Source organism: Pestalotiopsis fici, assembly GCF_000516985.1.
Source record: "Pestalotiopsis fici W106-1 unplaced genomic scaffold PFICI_Scf_1, whole genome shotgun sequence".
Classification (NCBI taxonomy): Eukaryota; Fungi; Ascomycota; class Sordariomycetes; order Amphisphaeriales; family Sporocadaceae; genus Pestalotiopsis; species Pestalotiopsis fici.
Genome location: NW_006917091.1, coordinates 2,084,333 through 2,101,660, shown reverse-complemented (window position 1 = coordinate 2,101,660; position 17,328 = coordinate 2,084,333). Strand labels below are relative to the sequence as shown.

The window sequence follows — 17,328 nt, the reverse complement described above, 5'->3', positions numbered from 1 at the left end:
TATTTTTAGGTTATTCGCTTATAACTAAGGTATCCTTAGGACGATATCGTAATCTGTGATTTTTATAATATCGCACGTGAGTTCCTTTTCGCGATCCTAGATTTAGATTTAAAAGGGCGCAATTTTTATATTAATAAATCTATTTTCGTATAATATTGGTTTTTTATTTATAATATTAAGTGTGTAAGGCGTTTTTTTCTATTTTTATAGTATTTATAAAATATTAACGATTGCTAGCGAAATAAAATTTCTTTAAGCTTTTATATTAATTAAAATTCGTATTTTTTCGTTTATAATCCGAATCTAAATTATAAGGTATTCGTTAATATTAGTGCTATTTATAGTATATATAGATTTTTTTGTCGGGGTCTATTTCCGTCGCTTTAGAAATGCCTGTAGTCGTTTTCCGAATATTTATTAATTCGTTTATTAGCTCGTTATATTTTGGCGGCCGTATATATTTATTATTCTAAAATGCTTAGGTTTTTCCTGGCTCGTAAGGGTCGATTTCCGTATTTCCTAGATGATTCGCCTGTTTTTTATTATGTATTAGGGGTATTTTTTTGTTTTTTATCGTCTTTAAAGGGCTTTTTTAGCTTCTCGGTATTTTAGTATACGAAATATAAGCTAGTCGTTATCTTAATATAGGTTTTTTTCGTTTTTTCCGTTATTTTAATAATTAGTCGTAATAAATTAGTTATCGAATATATTAAGGATTTGTGTCTATCGCTTATGGCTTATATTAGTTTTTCGGTATTATTGTTTTTTAGTTAAATAGTTATAATGCGGATGCGTTCCGCTGCTTTATATTCCCTAAATAGGTGCTATGCTTTAATTTTTTTTATTACGTAGTATTCGCAATTATAATATAGGTATTTTTCCTATTCCCTATTTTTATTTTTTAGGCATCGGTCTAGATTTTATAATCGTGTATAAAGTATTACGAATCTTTGAGGGTCGATGTAACTAATTTTTATATTTTTTATTTCTCCCGCCTTAAAAAGGTGGTAAATAGCGTTTTTATTTAATTTTAAAAGAAATATTCCTTTTTGGATTTTGTTTTATAAGTATTAGTTATAATTTAGGTCGATATATCCGTATTAAGCTATTATATTATAAGCTAGGTATTAATATGTGAGTTTCGCGTCGTTTCTAATTATAGCTCCTAGGGTTCGCTGGGTCTATAGAGTATCGGTTGCCTTTTAGAGGATTTTTGCGAGTTATAGTGCGGTGTCCTATAGTTCTATTATAATAATAATTGCGTCGTAAACGTAGCTATTTCCGTTCCTAAAAGCGCTATTTATAATAGTTTTTTTATCGTTATTTTAGATAAATTTAATAAATTTATCTTTTTTTTGCTTATTAAAGTTTATATCGACGTTAATGCTTTTTTCGTTACTAAAGGTATTATCGCATAAATTTTATTATTTCTGGCTTTTTATTTATTTCGTCTAAAGGTGTGCTTCGTTTTCTAAAATATCCGATAATGTGTAATCGTTACTATCCTAGAGTTATCCTTATTTTCCGAAATATACGGTCCTTTTTAGTCTAATAGCTGCTAAGGTTTTCGTTGCTTGGGGGTATTATCTATTTTCGTCCTTGCTGGATTTATGCGTTTGGCATCTATCGTCGAAATACGCCGTTTAAAAAAGCGATTCGTGGGGTATATTATCCCTTTTAGTGCTATTAAATTGCCTTTTGCCTTTTAGCACTAGTCTAAATCCTAATTTTTTAGGTTAGCGATACTCGTTAGCATAATATCCTATTTTATCGCAATTATAGCATTTAACCTTAAATTTATCTTTTTTATTACGTCGTTAAATGGCGTTTAGGTCTATCGGTCCGCTATATTATTTATATAATATGCGCGTTTTCCAATCGGCACTTTTATTGCTGCGATTTACGAAAAATCTGCCTAAATTGGCTTATAGTCGGGCTTATACGTTATTTCGGTGGTTAGATCCCTTTTTTTTTAGTCGTTTTTCGAATAATCGGTTATTAACTTTAATAACCCTTTTTATATATTTATAAAAATCGTTAAAACGGTCTTCCTTAAATACCTCGTTTTTAATATCGTCTTTTAATCTATTATAAAATAATATTATTATTACGTCGTGGTCCGTCCACTCGGTGCGTGAAATAACCTGCTTAAATTCCGCGGCATATTTAGCTGCTAATCTTTTTTATCGGAATTGCATAAATTCGCGTTCGGCTAAATAGACTTTATTTAAATTGCCGAAAATAGCTTATAGTTGCCTTTCGAATTCGGAGTAGCGTTTAAAAATTTTTTTAGTATTATTATTCCTATCGGTATCGGAATTGCTAAGGTAATCTTTTATAATAGGTTTAAACCATTCTAAAGCGGTGCCTTTAAAAAATCCGGCGATACCGAGGATCTTATTTTCTTTAGTCTTAATATTATTACGGTAAAACCGAAAGTAAGCCTTTGCTTAGGTAAAGAAGGCTTATATACTTCCTTTTTTTCTATTATAGTAAAATAGTAGGGGAATTTTATATCCGTTATTTCCTGAACTAACTCTTAGTCTAGGGATGGCAGCGATTTGCTCGGTAAGCTGCTTATTATCTCCTTTAACCTCGATATAGGCGGCCTAGAGCTGCTGGTTCTAAGTGCTTAACGTCTGCATTTATTCCTGCAGGGTACGGATAATAGCGAAAACATCGGGTCCTCCCGTTGGGTTATTGATAACGCTTCCGCTTCGAGATATAATGTCTAATTATTCGAATATTGCTTAATAGTGACTTAGATAACGTACCTGAATAAGAGTGATTAAAATGTAACGATTATATTACGGGTTTTTAGATAAACCTTAAGTATAGGGGTGTTGGGGTTTATGCTAACAGGGAGTGCTAGCCAAGTGTATACTGAGCAGAGAGTATGTAAGACTGGATTGAACTGATCCCGTAGTATAGTCGTTACATATAAAAGGATTTTTTATATAAATAATTATTATTTTAGTAATTAATTTAAGCATTTATTTTACTTATAAATAAAATATTTAATACGCTTTAACGATTATATTTATAAATTAGTTTAATTACCTTTATTTTTAGATATTTATTATTTAGTATTTTCTTTCGAAGCTATCGTTCCTTATTAGCATAAACCCTAATACCCTTTACACTTCCGGTTTATTTTAAAAACCCGTAGTGTAGTCGTTATATTCGAGTGCTAACTGGAACTGGCCCAGTTAGCTTACCCTGTAACTGGAACTAACTTAAGTTTTTTAAATTGCTAACTATAACTAACTAGGCATTAATTATAACTAGAATAACTTAAGTTAAACTGGAATAACTGGGCCAGTTAACTGGTTATATAAAGTAACTTATTAATTAATTAAAAATCGAATAATAAAAATAAAACATTAATAATCAAAATAATTTATTTTTTTATAATCGTTCTTTTAAATAAAATTAAAAGTTTCTTTTAAACGTTTTTATTCGATTTTTAATTAATAAAATTAAACTAACTGCCAGTTAATTGGAACCAGGGTTGGAAAACGGTAACCGTTAAGTTAACCGCATGAAATTCAAACTTAAACTTAAAGTAACCGCAGTTATATAAAACTTAAACTTAAAATAACCGCGGTTACGGTTATCGTAAATTAACCGCTAACCGCTATAAAAAGTTAAGTTAATTATTAAATAACCGCATTATAAAAATATTTTATATTTTATTAAATAAAAATATTTATAATAAAAGTTATATAATAATTAAAGCCTTTTTAATTAACGTATTTAATTTTATAAAAAACTAATTAAATATCTTTTAAATTAATAAATTTATAATTATTTTTATTAATATATTGCGGTTAATTACGGTTGCTTATAAATAACTTAAAATAACCGCGGTTAATTAAAACCCAAACTTAAACTAATAAGTAACCGCTTGCGGTTAATAAAAATCCGGACCGTAATTTAATTAACTTTAAATTACTTAAATTTAACGAAGTAACCGCAAAAATAATTTCCAACACTGACTAGAACCAACTGGCCAGTTAGTAAAATATAAACTGTAATTAACTTAAGTTAGCTTTTAAACTAACTGGAACTGGAACTGGAAACTTAAGTTAATTATTTAAACCCTGAATTAAACTAATCGATCGCGTGCTTATTATTTAAAATAAAAAATACGCGTTTCGCTTACGCTTTTTAATTAGCCTAATATGAAAATCGGCGAATAATTAATTAGCTTAAATTATAAATTATATTTTAACGTTTCTTTTTTTAATAATTTATTATAAAAATCCACGAATATTAATTAATTAATCCGCGTTAAATCCGGGGTTATATATTATTAATATCGCATGTAGCGGCGCGTAATTAGGATAATTAAAAATAATAGCTATTAAACCGCGCGTTAAGCGATTCACGAAAATTTTTAAGGTATAATAAAGAGGGTAAATAAAATTAATTTAAGTTTTAAATTTAAGTTTGAGTTAATTTAATTAAATTGAGTTTTATTTAGGCTGCTAATTAAATTAATGAGTTTTACTCATTAATTTTAATAACTTAATAAGTTTTATTTAAGGTCTTAATTAAATTAATTGAGTTTGAGTTACCTCACTTAAATTTAGTTAATAACTTAATAATTTAAAGAATAATCAATTTTAATTAAAAATAATAAATGTAATTACGTTTAACAACCTTATTTAATAAATTGAAATTTAATAAATAAATTATATGTTTTCTTTTATTTTTACGATTTTTATTTATAGTAAAATCTATTTTTTAATATTAGGAAATTTTAATTAAAAGTTTAATAAAAATTATTAATAATTAAAAATTAATATTAAAAATAAAAAAATAAAAAAAATAAAAGAATACCGGTATTTTAATTCGTTAAATTTATTGTATTTTCCTACGTTTTTATTTATTAATATTATAATTAAAATTAATAAAATTTATATTAACTTTAAATTAGTGAGTTAATTAATATTAGGCACCATTAAGTCATAAAGAGAGTGTGGTAAAAGCATGCATTCCTAATTATGGATTAGGCGTAGGCTAATTTATTACATATAGCAACGCTAAGCGTTGCGCGTTTAATCATTTGCTTAGTTATTATGTTAGGCTACGCCTAATAATTAAGTTATTAACTTAATTTAATTGATTTAGTTATAATTAACACCTTAATTAAATTAATTAAATTTAAGTTAGCACTTTTAATAACTTAATTAAGTTTAATTATTAATTTAAATAATTAAGTTTTAAATTAACTTAATTAAGTTAATTGCTAATTAACTTAATTGCAACCTTAATCATAAAAAATTAAGAAAAGCTTATTTTATTAATATATAATTTCATTTTAATTTAATATATTTAATTTAAATAATTATAACGCTTTTAAAAATTCTTTAATAAATTAATTTAATTTAATTAATGTCAGGGCATGCTGCTACCATTGTACGATAATGGCCAAAGAGCATGCTCGCAATCGTTGGGAAACGATCACGAATTAGGACCTATATGCCTACGGGACTGGGACAATATATGCCATAATAATTAATAAGTAAAATAAAATTAAATAATTTAATTATTAATTAATTAAAATTAAAAACTAAAACTAAATTTTTCAACCTTAATAATAAGATATTTATTTAATTTTATTTAATATTTAATGAATTAATTAACGCCTTAAAAAATACCTATTTAAACTTTATAATTAAACAGCCATTGTGAGAACCCTTCATGAGACCACAGGTTCGAACATGCTACGCCTGGCAATACCTGCATGGTCTTGTCCCTCATTGCTTGTTCCTGGCCGTCGGGCAAATGCAGTATCTTCTCATTATATAAGGCCCCTTCCCGGATACCGGCGATTCGCTTCTGACGATGTTGTTCAAAGGCTCTGATTGCCCCTGGGATGTCGTCCCTTGAGACGCACGCAGCAAGGTGGACGGCCAGTGATGCCCCGTCTTCAATCGCACTCGAGGCCCCCTGTGCGAGGAACGGCACCATTGCGTGTGCCGCGTCCCCTATCAGAAGGCACCGGGCCGACTGGGTCGTCCATTTATCCAGCGGCGGTAAGTTTTGCAATTGCCATCGCTGCGCCGATTCGACCATGCCAAGCAGTTGCCTAACCACGGGATCAAAATCGTTAAATTCACTTCGCATCCCGTCGAGGTCTTCCACCATCTCGGAAGACTTGTTGGGCTCAGCAACCCGCCCAAGATGGACCCCCACCATGTTGAAATCCTGCCCGCCTCGAATTGGATACCCCAGGAGCTGTCGGTACGGTCCCAGCCAGGCATTTGAGTCTACTGACTATGTCCAAGGAATTAGACTTTGGTCATGATTGCGATGGTCACTTGCCAATAAGCAGATGTGGGTTCGGTAATAGATAAGGACGGACCTCGAGCAAGTGCCTTGTCACGGGATTCCTGCTTACTGCCTCGGCCGACAAGACTGCTCGGTAGGCACACTATGGCACCTCGAGTGGTTAGTAATCACCCTGGGTGGCAGATGAGCGGGCAAGGGAAATCGGCTGACCGAGTTTGTTGGAACGGGGTCAAGGACAGAGTCCGGAAACATTGATTTTCGGCACCGGCTCCTGACGCCATCGGCTCCAATGACGATATCTGCCTCGAAGATCTCGTGGTCGGCCTTTCCAAACCGCACTCTTGGCCGGGCTCGCTTGTCGTCCTCGTCCTCGTCTTCGATGGCCGATATAGTCTGGCCGAAACAGACGTGCACGCCGGCATTCTTCGCACCGTGGAAGAGGGCCTGCTGCAGGTCGGCGCGGCGCACAAGCCAGTAGGGAAAGCCATACCTTTCCATCATATGTGGCCGCAGATTCGTCTGTCCGATGATCTCGCCACTTGAGTATCGGCGAAATTTGATCGCATCAAGATGCATTGCGTTTGGTGACAGCTCCTCCGTTAGGCCATAGTCATCAAGGATTCGCGTGCAGTTGGGTGACAACTGCAACCCTCCTCCCGTCTCATTCAGCCCGCTGTCGGCTTCAAAGACAGTAACCGTGTGTCCAATCCTCGCGAGGGCCAACGCTGCTCCTAGGCCAGCCATGCCAGCACCGATAATGGCGATTGTCAAGCGGTCATCGCCGTCCATATCTCGGTACCGTCTAATTGCAATGACCACGGTGGTGTAGAGGGCATCAATATAGCATCATGGTAATAAGGTCGACCGGTGCAAGATAGCCTTCACGGTCCGATTGTTATGGTCGCACAAGATGAGCTAGAGGTCACATGACCATAAAGTTATAACTGGTGGTTTCTACCGTCCGCCACGTATATATTGTCACCATTGATATAGAATTTCGGCATCACTGAGAACACAAAATCAAGCAGATGCACAATGACAGGGGCTTCAGTGCGGTAAGCGTTCAGCGACGAATAATGGACCATTTGAAAACATACAACTCGGCGCAGACTGTTGCAATGCATGGAAAGGGACGGAAGTGTACCAAAGGCCGGTATCCGTGGTCATCTCCCAGATTTGTAGGCGTATGCCAAATGAAATGGCCGGTTATACTGCAGTATAGTCTTTGCGTGACTGCGGTTGGGAATCACGACTTACTTGCATATTGATGATTATTTCGACACTCTGGCTTGTCACATCGAGCATGTCCATTTTTCCTCTAGGTATTTAGTGCCTGGATGGCATAATGGAGGTGCGATGCTTGCCTGACAGCACGACCATCGATTACATACGTCAAAGCATTGTTCGGCATCACATCTTCGTTGTCAGTGGCACCTTGTGCTCGACGTCGATTCTTTAACCTTGAAGAGCGGGGTTTTCTTTGAGGCACAGAAATTTTATAATAGACAAAGACATCTAATACAAGTTAAATGCAGCAGTAGCAGGGCAGCTAATCATGTCCGCAGCCCAGCCAAAGACTGCAATCATAGTCACTAGAGACGACAGACGACTGCCGTGCAGTCAGTTAGTCCTTGGTAGTTTCATAATATTGAAAATCGCAAGGTTCTCCCTTCGTCGCCAGGGAGACGGGCGGAGACGATATCGCGACGACCAAAAATCAGTCAGAGCCAGCCAATATGAGTACTCCTCACCCACAGCAACCTCGAAGACGGGGAAGCAGTACGCAGAGGAGTACGCCACCACTATCCAAGAGCTCGGAATCTCACGCGCGGTTCAACAAATCCACAACCCAGTCTACAGAACAACTGCCGCGTTGCCTTCATGATGCCATTGGCCTGCACGGCAGAACCATAGCCAAGGAGATAAATGCAGAGATACAGACTCTGGTCAACCTCATGCAGCATACGGGCATATCCCAGGGGGTATCCCAGGTCGAGGGTCCGGTTGATATTGCCAGCCAGGAGCCGTCATCCTCCGATACGCAAGAACTGGTGAAGCTCTACTCAACAGCACAGGATAGGATCAAGCATCTGGAGACCATGCTGGAAACAGAGAAGGCCCGTTCCAGAGAGTTGACCAAGGAAAAGGACGATATGTTGGCCTCACACCATAGAGACTACCATGAGCTACGTGTAAACAACAAGATTAGCATGCTCAACGAGCAAAAACTGCTTCAACAGTTCGAGGAGGAGCAAGAACGCTGTCGTCGTCTGTTTGACCACATTCAGGAACTCAAGGGGGGCATTCGCGTCATGTGCCGGATTCGCCCGTCTTTGCCGCACGAGGCCAAAATGGAGGTGGCCGACTTTGGCCCTCCTGAGCGAGGCAGTCTGACCAACTACTGGGCAAAATTGCTGCTTCCCATTCAGCGGACGCGTGTGACTGGCGAAGCGACGACTGAGACCAAGGAGTACAACTTTGAACGAATCTTTGGACCCGGTGACGGCAACGATGCTGTTTTTGGAGAGATCAATGATCTGGTACAATGTGCGCTCCAGGGAGGCAAGGCGACAATCTTCTGCTACGGCCAGAGCGGAAGTGGCAAGACTTTTACAATGAGCCATCAAGAGGACCTCGATAACGTAGACTCTCAGGACGGTATAATGCCACAGGCTCTTGCAATGTTATTTCGCAGCGCTGAAGAACAGGCAGACAAGTGCAAGTATGAGTTTTATTTCTCCGCTGTTGAGATCTACAAAGAAACCATGTTTGATCTTGAGTCGGTTGATGACGAGGGCCGTATCTACAAGGTCCCAGGGAACGACCCGGGCTTGGCGACCAAGTTCCTCGTTACAAAGCTCAAAGGAGTCCTGGGAGACCACGGAGTGCTGAAGCAAATTAGAGACAAAAGAGTCGTGAGTTCGACCAAGCTTAATGAGCAGTCATCACGATCTCACCTTATCCTCAGCTGCTACGTCAAGAGGACACTACTCCGAGGCAGACATGTGGGGACAATCTCGGAGGGCGTGCTCAACCTCGTGGATCTCGCAGGGTCGGAGAGGGTTGGGCAAGCAGGCACCGAGGGGAGTCAACTACAAGAGGGTATTGCTATCAACCAGAGTCTATTGTCATTGACCATGGCCATAGCTTCGCTAGGCGAAGGAAAACAACCGACGCCTAGCACAATACTCACCAGGTTTCTGAACCCGTGCTTTACGAGTGACTGCAAGGTACTCATGTTGGTCAACGTCAGCCCTCTGAAAAGAGACATGCCTGTGACCTTGCAGACCTTGCAGAGGGCTTCGGAAGCTTCGAAAGCACGATTGGTAGAAGTTAAGCGGACACAGAAGCAGCGCGCCGCCGCCGCCGCCGCCGCCGCCACCGCCTCGGCCAAGACTCCATCTGCGAGCACCGTTACTCGCTCTGCGCCAAACAAAGCTTCCAAGGACAGTGCCTCATCGGCCAGTACGACGAGTAAGGCGAGGACTGCAACACATACTCCCGCAAAGGATGCGTCTTCTACGCACGCCCTGCGCAGGTCGCCGGCCAAATCCACGCTTCGGTCCCAGGGCAGTAGCTCCTCTCAGTCTTCACGGTCAGCCCCGTCCAGGAAATGATGCCATGCTACATGTGCAGGTCACCGGCGAGTACAGGTAAAGGAGGATTGTCATTATAGCATAACTGGTGACTAATGAGTCTGGCATATGAGCGCGGTATGTCAAGGTGTGGAATAAAATCGGGCAATCGAAAGGACTGGGCAGTCGAGGGGTCTTCTTTTGTGGCAGCCAGTGGTCTTTTTTTCTTTTCGTGAATTTTATTATAATCCCCCCTTTCTGTTTCTTCTGTCTTCCTTTCGCTCCTTGGTAAATATGTCTATTAGTAATATTAGTAATAGCACCAATATGTATTCATTGCACCTAGGCGAGCGGCGTAAATCAAACAGAAAATTATTCTTCACTCATAAAACTATATACCTAGTATCTATATAGGTACTAATTAATAATCACCACACGAGACACGTTCTTGAGTGGAAAAAATCATACTTGGACACTCGTCAAACGTGCCAGTCACGACGTCATATTTTCTTTAACCTGTACCTGACTCGCAATGGAGAAGGAGTAGCGGTTTGAGTTAGTCAAGACGCAGAAAAACACCGGCTCCCAACAGCCGGGCAGCGTTAAAACGAAGAGAGTCAATCGTGACAAAAGTAGAAGTAGTGTATGACGGTGATCGACTGGTTGCTCACTCTAACATTTCTGTGGAGTTTCTGGCATAACCCAAAACGGCCCGTTGGTAACGCTAAGCGAGCGTTTAGGTTGGGCGCATTAGAAATCAACAAACACTGATTGTCTCCGTCTAACCTCCGGTAAGTCCATCACCAGTCCCCAGTTCGGTGGCATCGTTCCTTTTCGGCGATATTTTTTGGCAAGCTTGGTTTGGTCTTCTCAAGCTTTGTTGATAGCGGTCTACCTTTCTTTGTCAATCCCGGAGTTGTAGAGCACTGTAAGTCCGCCGGGGACACACATGTCATGTCGTCATTCAAGTCCACGGTCCCTCGCTTGGGAGATGTAGTTGAGACAGGCTTCGACGATAGTACACTCCCCGAGGTCGGCAGCGCATGAAGATGAGTGGGAATCTACTCATTACCGACTGCTACTACGGATCCATCCCACTGCCTGGGGGTCTTTTTCTTTCTTTTTTTTGGCCTTCCGATGTCTGGTCGAAACTCAATATCTACTAACCTAGGCACTAGGGCCCAGTGGCAATGAGTGGGCGGCATACCTGTTGCGGGCACAGCTGTGACGCCGCCGATGACGATAACAGCTGGGTAATTCGATATCGAACCCGCCTTTGCATGTTCACCAATGTACAATTTGCACCTGCGGTAGCTAAGCTGGATTGGTCCTTAGCAAAGCAAATCACTCCCCTCGACAAAGTCCACAAGTAATGCCTTTTGATGCCGCGGAATTTGCATTCCATACCAGTGGGTAGTAAGTAGATGGCAAAAAATTGACCCAAAAAAAAAAAGGGCCCTCGAGATTAAACTCGTGCTCCACTGCATCTGCTACACAATTGTCAGCAAAACCAAGAGCATCTTATCTGCTTGGATCAGCACTAATAAGTAATGTATCTAGATCATGTAGGGAAAGTAGGTAGGCAGGCACGGTGGTTTGCATGTGGTGGGTAGGTGGGTGGGTGCGTCGCTACTTGGGGCAGGAAGGAAGGTAGGAGGTATTGCTCATCTCTACTGGTAGCAGTTGTGCATCGTTGATAGTTGATTTTCTTTTCTTTTCTTCTTCTTCGTTTTCTCCTTCTCCTCCTGCTCCCCTTCTTCTTCCCGTTGCTCCCGCTCCCGCCGTTTCTTATTCCCACGTCATTGAATGACCTCCTTTCTCTCTATCCCTATCCTCAGGGGTTGCCCTTCTCGGAGCTCACTCGCTCGGTATATCCCAGAGCCCCAGACAGATCAGAGGCAGATAGAAGGGGAGAAGGGCCCTCTGACTGTCTCTCAGATCTGGTCTGTCCATTACAGCACCTTGAGTCAAGCCGTATCCCACCATTATGTTGGGGTCAACTGTTGATTCCGATGCGCTGCGACGCACGGATTCTGGGATGCATACCGACACCAACCAATGGCATCGAGGCTCTACCCGTTCCGTTCCCGGCTTTCACGCGCCGGCGACTACTGGGGGTGATGGCAGCCAAAGCCGGCCTAGCACCTCGGGCTCCTCGTCGGCGCTGGGCAATGATGGCACCTGGGGAGAGCGGGATGTTGGCGGTGTCAATGAACACAACGCCATACAGGAGTACGAGGCCCTCAGAAACAACCTGATGCAGCTGCACAGGACCCGGACGAGGGACTCCCAAGCCAGCAAGGCCGACAGCATTGCACGGCGCAAGAGCCGTGGTAAAAATACTCTGGAGCCGACAAGGTCCAACATCTCATCTGCTGCTGGTGCAAGAGTTCATACAACTGACACAGACGTTGAAGACGCCGCCGACTCGACGGATGCCGCATCTGGCGGCGACACGTTTGAGTTGGCGGACTTTATGCGCCAAGGCCACTTTGAAAAGCGCACCGAGGCTGGCTCTGAGAAGCGAGTGGGTGTTATTTACAGGAACCTTATGGTCGAGGGCACCGGGAGCACCATATCCCGGGTCCGGACAGTTCCAGACGCCGTGCTTGGCACCTTTGGTCCCGACCTCTATCGCCTTCTTTGCCGCTGGATACCTTTCATTAGATTCGGCCACTTTGAAACCCGGACCATCATTCACGATTTCACCGGCTGTGTGCGCGACGGAGAAATGATGCTGGTTCTAGGGAGACCGGTGCGTGCTTGTGGCTCTCCCAATTCATCATGGTCACCCGTGAAGATATTGAGCTAACTAGAGATTCAGGGCGCCGGTTGCAGCACTTTCCTGAAGGCTGTCAGCAACAATACCGAGTCCTTCGCCGCGGTGGGAGGCAGCGTATCCTACGGTGGTATTCCCAAGGAGAAGCAAAAGAGCATGTATCGAGGCGAGGTCAATTATAATGGCGAAGACGATATCCACTTTGCGCCGCTCAGTGTCTGGCAGACATTGACTTTTGCCCTCAAGAACAAGACGCGGAAGCACGCCAGGGACGACATACCCATCCTTGCCGATGCGCTGATGAGGATGTTTGGCATCAGCCACACCAAACATACGCAAGTGGGCGACGAGTATACAAGGGGCGTCAGCGGCGGTGAGCGCAAGCGTGTCTCCATTGCCGAGACCTTGGCCTCAAAATCAACCGTCATGACTTGGGACAACTCGACCCGCGGCCTCGATGCCTCGACTGCGCTGGACTATGCCCGCTCTCTCCGGATCATGACAGACATTAGCAATCGTACGACTCTCGTCACCCTCTATCAGGCTGGCGAGGGTATATATCAACTCATGGATAAGGTGCTGGTCATTGATCAAGGCCGCGAGATCTTTTCGGGTCCCGCAAAGGATGCTAAGCAGTACTTTATCGACCTCGGATTCGAGTGCCCAGACAGACAGACAACGGCAGACTTCCTGACCGCTGTGACCGACCCCGTGGAGCGTCGCTTCAGACCGGGCTTTGAGGACAAGGCCCCAAGAACGCCCGAGGAGCTGGAAAAGGCGTTCCGCAGCTCTGAGCACTACCAGCGGCTTCTCAGCGACGTTGACGAGTATGAGAAACACTTGCGCCATACAGACTATGACGACGCTAGACGTTTCGAGGGCGCCGTCCAAGAGGCCAAATCAAAGACGGTGCGCAAGAAGTCCCCATACACGGTATCCTTTGCACGCCAGGTATGGGCATGTACAGAGAGGGAGTTTTGGCTTCTGCTTGGTGATACTACGACTCTGTGGACAAAACTCTTCATCATCATCTCCAACGGGCTGATTGTCGGCTCCATCTTCTACGGTCAGCCCCTTTCGACAGAGGGCACCTTCACTCGCGGTGGTGCCCTCTTCTTCTCAATCCTCTTTCTTGGCTGGCTCCAACTGTCTGAACTTATGAAGGCAGTATCGGGCCGGACTGTAGTAGCGCGTCATAGGGACTATGCCTTCTACCGCCCATCTGCTGTAGCCGTCGGCCGCGTGATAGCAGACTTTCCCGTGATTGCTGTGCAAGTGTGTATATTTGGTCTCATTATGTACTTCATGACCAGCCTGGACGTCAATGCCGGCAAATTTTGGATTTACATGTTGTTCATCTACGTGAATACATTCAGCTTAACGGCGCTATACCGGCTATTTGCCAGTGTATCTCCAGAAATTGACACTGCCGTGCGGTTTTCAGGTATTGCGCTCAACCTTCTCGTCATATATACCGGCTATGTTATTCCAAAGACGCAATTGTTGTTAAACTATATCTGGTTCGGTTGGATAGTAAGTAGGAGCTTTTTCATGACTTCTCCAACCCTTTCCCCGGCACCCCGTGGCGCGCAACAAAATCAATGCTGACATGAGAAACTCACAGTATTGGATCAATCCGGTCTCGTACAGTTTCGAGGGCGTTTTGTCAAACGAGTTCTCTGGTCGGAATATGCCGTGCGCAGCAAGTGAACTCGTCCCCCAGGGCGCAGGCGTTCAACCGGGCTATCAGGGCTGTGCTGTGAGCGGTGCCGATGTCAACGCGCAGTCCGTGGCGGGCGATGACTACTTGTCGTCGTCGTTTGGCTATACCCGTGCCCATTTGTGGCGCAACTTTGGCGTTGGGGTTGCCTTTACGGTTCTGTACATCATCCTCACAGTGATTTCCACTGAGCTATTCAGCTTTGCTTCTAGTGGCGGTGGTGCCATTATTTTCAAAAAGGCACCAAACCCGATGAAGGGCACCGACAAGGCACATTTCACGCAGCCCGATGAGGAAAAGAAGGTGGGCGGTAGTGACGGAAGAAACAACGATGGCTCTTCAACTGGCAAGCTGGGAGACTCGCCAGCCGCCGAGAGGGAACAGAGACAGGCGCTCGAGCAGCTAAGCAAAAGCGAGTCCATCTTCACCTGGAGAGATGTCGAGTATACCGTCCCCTATCTTGGTGGCGAGCGCAAGCTGCTCAACAAGGTCAACGGATATGCGAAACCCGGCGTCATGGTTGCTCTGGTTGGTGCTTCGGGCGCCGGCAAGACGACGCTGCTGAATACGCTTGCTCAGAGGCAGCGGGTTGGTGTAGTATCCGGCGAGATGTTTGTTGATGGGCGCCCGCTCGGCCCGGAATTTCAACGCAACACGGGATTCTGTTTGCAGGGCGACCTCCACGATGGAACGCAGACAGTGCGAGAGGCCATTGACTTTTCTGCCCTGCTACGCCAGGATGCCTCGATCCCCCGACCGGAGAAGTTGGCCTATGTCGACACCATAATGGACCTCCTCGAGCTCAATGATTTGAAGGATGCCATCATCATGTCACTTGGCGTCGAACAGCGTAAGCGCCTTACCATTGGTGTTGAGCTCGCTGCAAAACCCTCGCTACTGTTATTCTTGGACGAGCCGACCTCGGGCTTGGACTCCCAGTCGGCCTATTCGATTGTTCGCTTTCTCAAGAAACTCAGCCAGGCTGGCCAGGCCATTGTTTGTACCATTCATCAGCCAAGCTCGGTCTTGATCCAGCAGTTTGACATGGTCTTGGCGCTAAACCCGGGTGGCAATACGTTTTACTTTGGTCCTATTGGGGAAAATGGCAAGGATGTTATTGAATATTTTGCTCATCGAGGCGCTGTGTGTCCTCCCCGAAAGAATGTGGCCGAGTTCATACTCGAGACTGCAGCCCGTCCTCATCGAAAGCCCGACGGGACCAAGATTGACTGGAACGAAGAGTGGCGAAACAGTGAACAAGCACAGGCCGTCATTGAGGAAATTGACGGCCTCAAGCGGACACGAAGCAGCGCGTCGCACCCACGCCAAACCACAAAGGAGCGCGAGTACGCAGCTCCCACCTGGATACAGATCACAGAGCTCACCAAGCGGATGTACAGGCAGTATTGGCGCGACCCCTCGTATATTTACGGCCAGCTCTTCACTTCTGTCATCATGGGAATTTTCAATGGATTCACATTCTGGCAGCTCGGCAACACGGTCCAGGATATGCAGAACCGAATGTTTACGACCTTTTTGATCATCACCATCCCCGCCACCGTCGTCAATGGCGTGGTGCCCAAGTTCTATGGCAACATGGCGCTTTGGCAAGCGCGGGAGTATCCTTCTCGCATCTACGGTTGGGTTGCTTTCTGTACAGCCAATATAGTGGCAGAGGTTCCCGGGGCGATCGTGTCCGGCTTTCTCTATTGGGTCCTTTGGTACTGGCCTACGGGCCTTCCCACACAAAGCTCGGTATCTGGATACGCATTTCTCATGACAATGCTCTTCTTCCTATTCCAGAACAGCTGGGGTCAGTGGATCTGTGCCTTTGCCCCGAGCTTTACGGTTATATCCAATGTACGTCCCCTCGCCCTTCCCCAAGTCTGCGAGATTGAAAGCGCGTCTTTTTTTTTTTTTTTTTTTTTTTTTCATTCTATAAAATAGGAGAGTCCCCTCCCCGCTGATACAATCAACACAGGTCTTGCCATTCTTCTTCGTTGTTTTTGGCCTATTCAACGGCGTTGTCCGCCAGTACTCGGCGTTGCCAGTCTTTTGGCGTTACTGGATGTACTGGATCAACCCTTCGACTTACTGGATTGGCGGAATGTTGGCCGCAACACTCGACGGGATTCCTGTACAGTGTGCCGATAGCGAGGCTGCTCGCTTTGATGCGCCCCCAGGTCAGACCTGCCAAAGCTACGCGGGCGCCTTTGCGAATAGTGCCGGTGGTTATCTGCTTAACCCCGATGCCAGCACCGATTGCATGTATTGTCCTTACACGGTTGGCAACCAGTATCTCAGCACCTTGAATATTGAGGCCAGTCAAAAGTGGAGGGACTTTGGCATCTTCTTGGCCTTTTGTATTTCCAACTGGGCGCTGGTTTACTTCTTCATTTATACCGTGCGTATCCGTGGATGGGGCTTTGGGCTGGGCTATATCTTTCGCGGGCTGGGGAAGTTGGTCGATCTGATCAAGCAACCCTTCAAGAGCAGAGGTAAATGATGCCTCCCATGGCAGAGCACCATATCACGTTACGATTTTCCGTTTCTTTTGAAACCAAGCTCAAGAGGAAAAGCAAATGTAGACCTTTGAAATGTAGACGAGGGGGGGACTCCCCCTTATAATGTGGTGGCTAAAGCAAGAAAAAAAAATAACACATAAAAAAATAGGCACGATATATACAATTCACAAATGAAAAGTACAGACAAACACCACTGCTATAGTGGTGCATGCCCTTGTTTAGACTATAATACCCTTCGATACATGCTCATCACGAGACATGTTAATGCAGCAAAGCCATTGATAGCCAAATTGCGTGTTATATGAATCCACAGCAGGCTTGTCTATCCATTTAACTCGCCCAAGGGTACCCCCGTTATCAAGATATATTGATGCCACGAACATCCAAGGATTTCGAGTGACATGGCTATGGACTCGTCCAATTGCCCCG

General features: G+C 43.6%; 3 protein-coding genes across 3 annotated transcripts; 2 read left to right on the top strand and 1 right to left on the bottom strand.

The window, feature by feature from the left end:
* Nucleotides 1-5,670: 5,670 nt before the first annotated feature.
* Nucleotides 5,671-7,089, bottom strand: PFICI_00641 (uncharacterized protein; the record flags this gene model as incomplete). The annotated part of the gene is made up of 3 exons (XM_007829222.1): nucleotides 5,671-6,285; nucleotides 6,410-6,442; nucleotides 6,511-7,089. 3 exons carry the CDS (start codon nucleotides 7,087-7,089, stop codon nucleotides 5,671-5,673), a joined length of 1,227 nt encoding a protein of 408 aa, XP_007827413.1.
* A 947-nt stretch (nucleotides 7,090-8,036) lies between these two features.
* Nucleotides 8,037-9,917, top strand: PFICI_00640 (uncharacterized protein; the record flags this gene model as incomplete). The annotated part of the gene is made up of 1 exon (XM_007829221.1): nucleotides 8,037-9,917. The coding sequence occupies one exon, from the start codon at nucleotides 8,037-8,039 to the stop codon at nucleotides 9,915-9,917; it is 1,881 nt and encodes a 626-aa protein (XP_007827412.1).
* Nucleotides 9,918-11,862: 1,945 nt separating this feature from the next.
* PFICI_00639 (uncharacterized protein) lies at nucleotides 11,863-16,880 on the top strand (the record flags this gene model as incomplete). The annotated part of the gene is made up of 5 exons (XM_007829220.1): nucleotides 11,863-12,630; nucleotides 12,700-14,187; nucleotides 14,279-14,677; nucleotides 14,750-16,234; nucleotides 16,356-16,880. The coding sequence occupies 5 exons, from the start codon at nucleotides 11,863-11,865 to the stop codon at nucleotides 16,878-16,880; spliced, it is 4,665 nt and encodes a 1,554-aa protein (XP_007827411.1).
* Nucleotides 16,881-17,328: the final 448 nt, after the last annotated feature.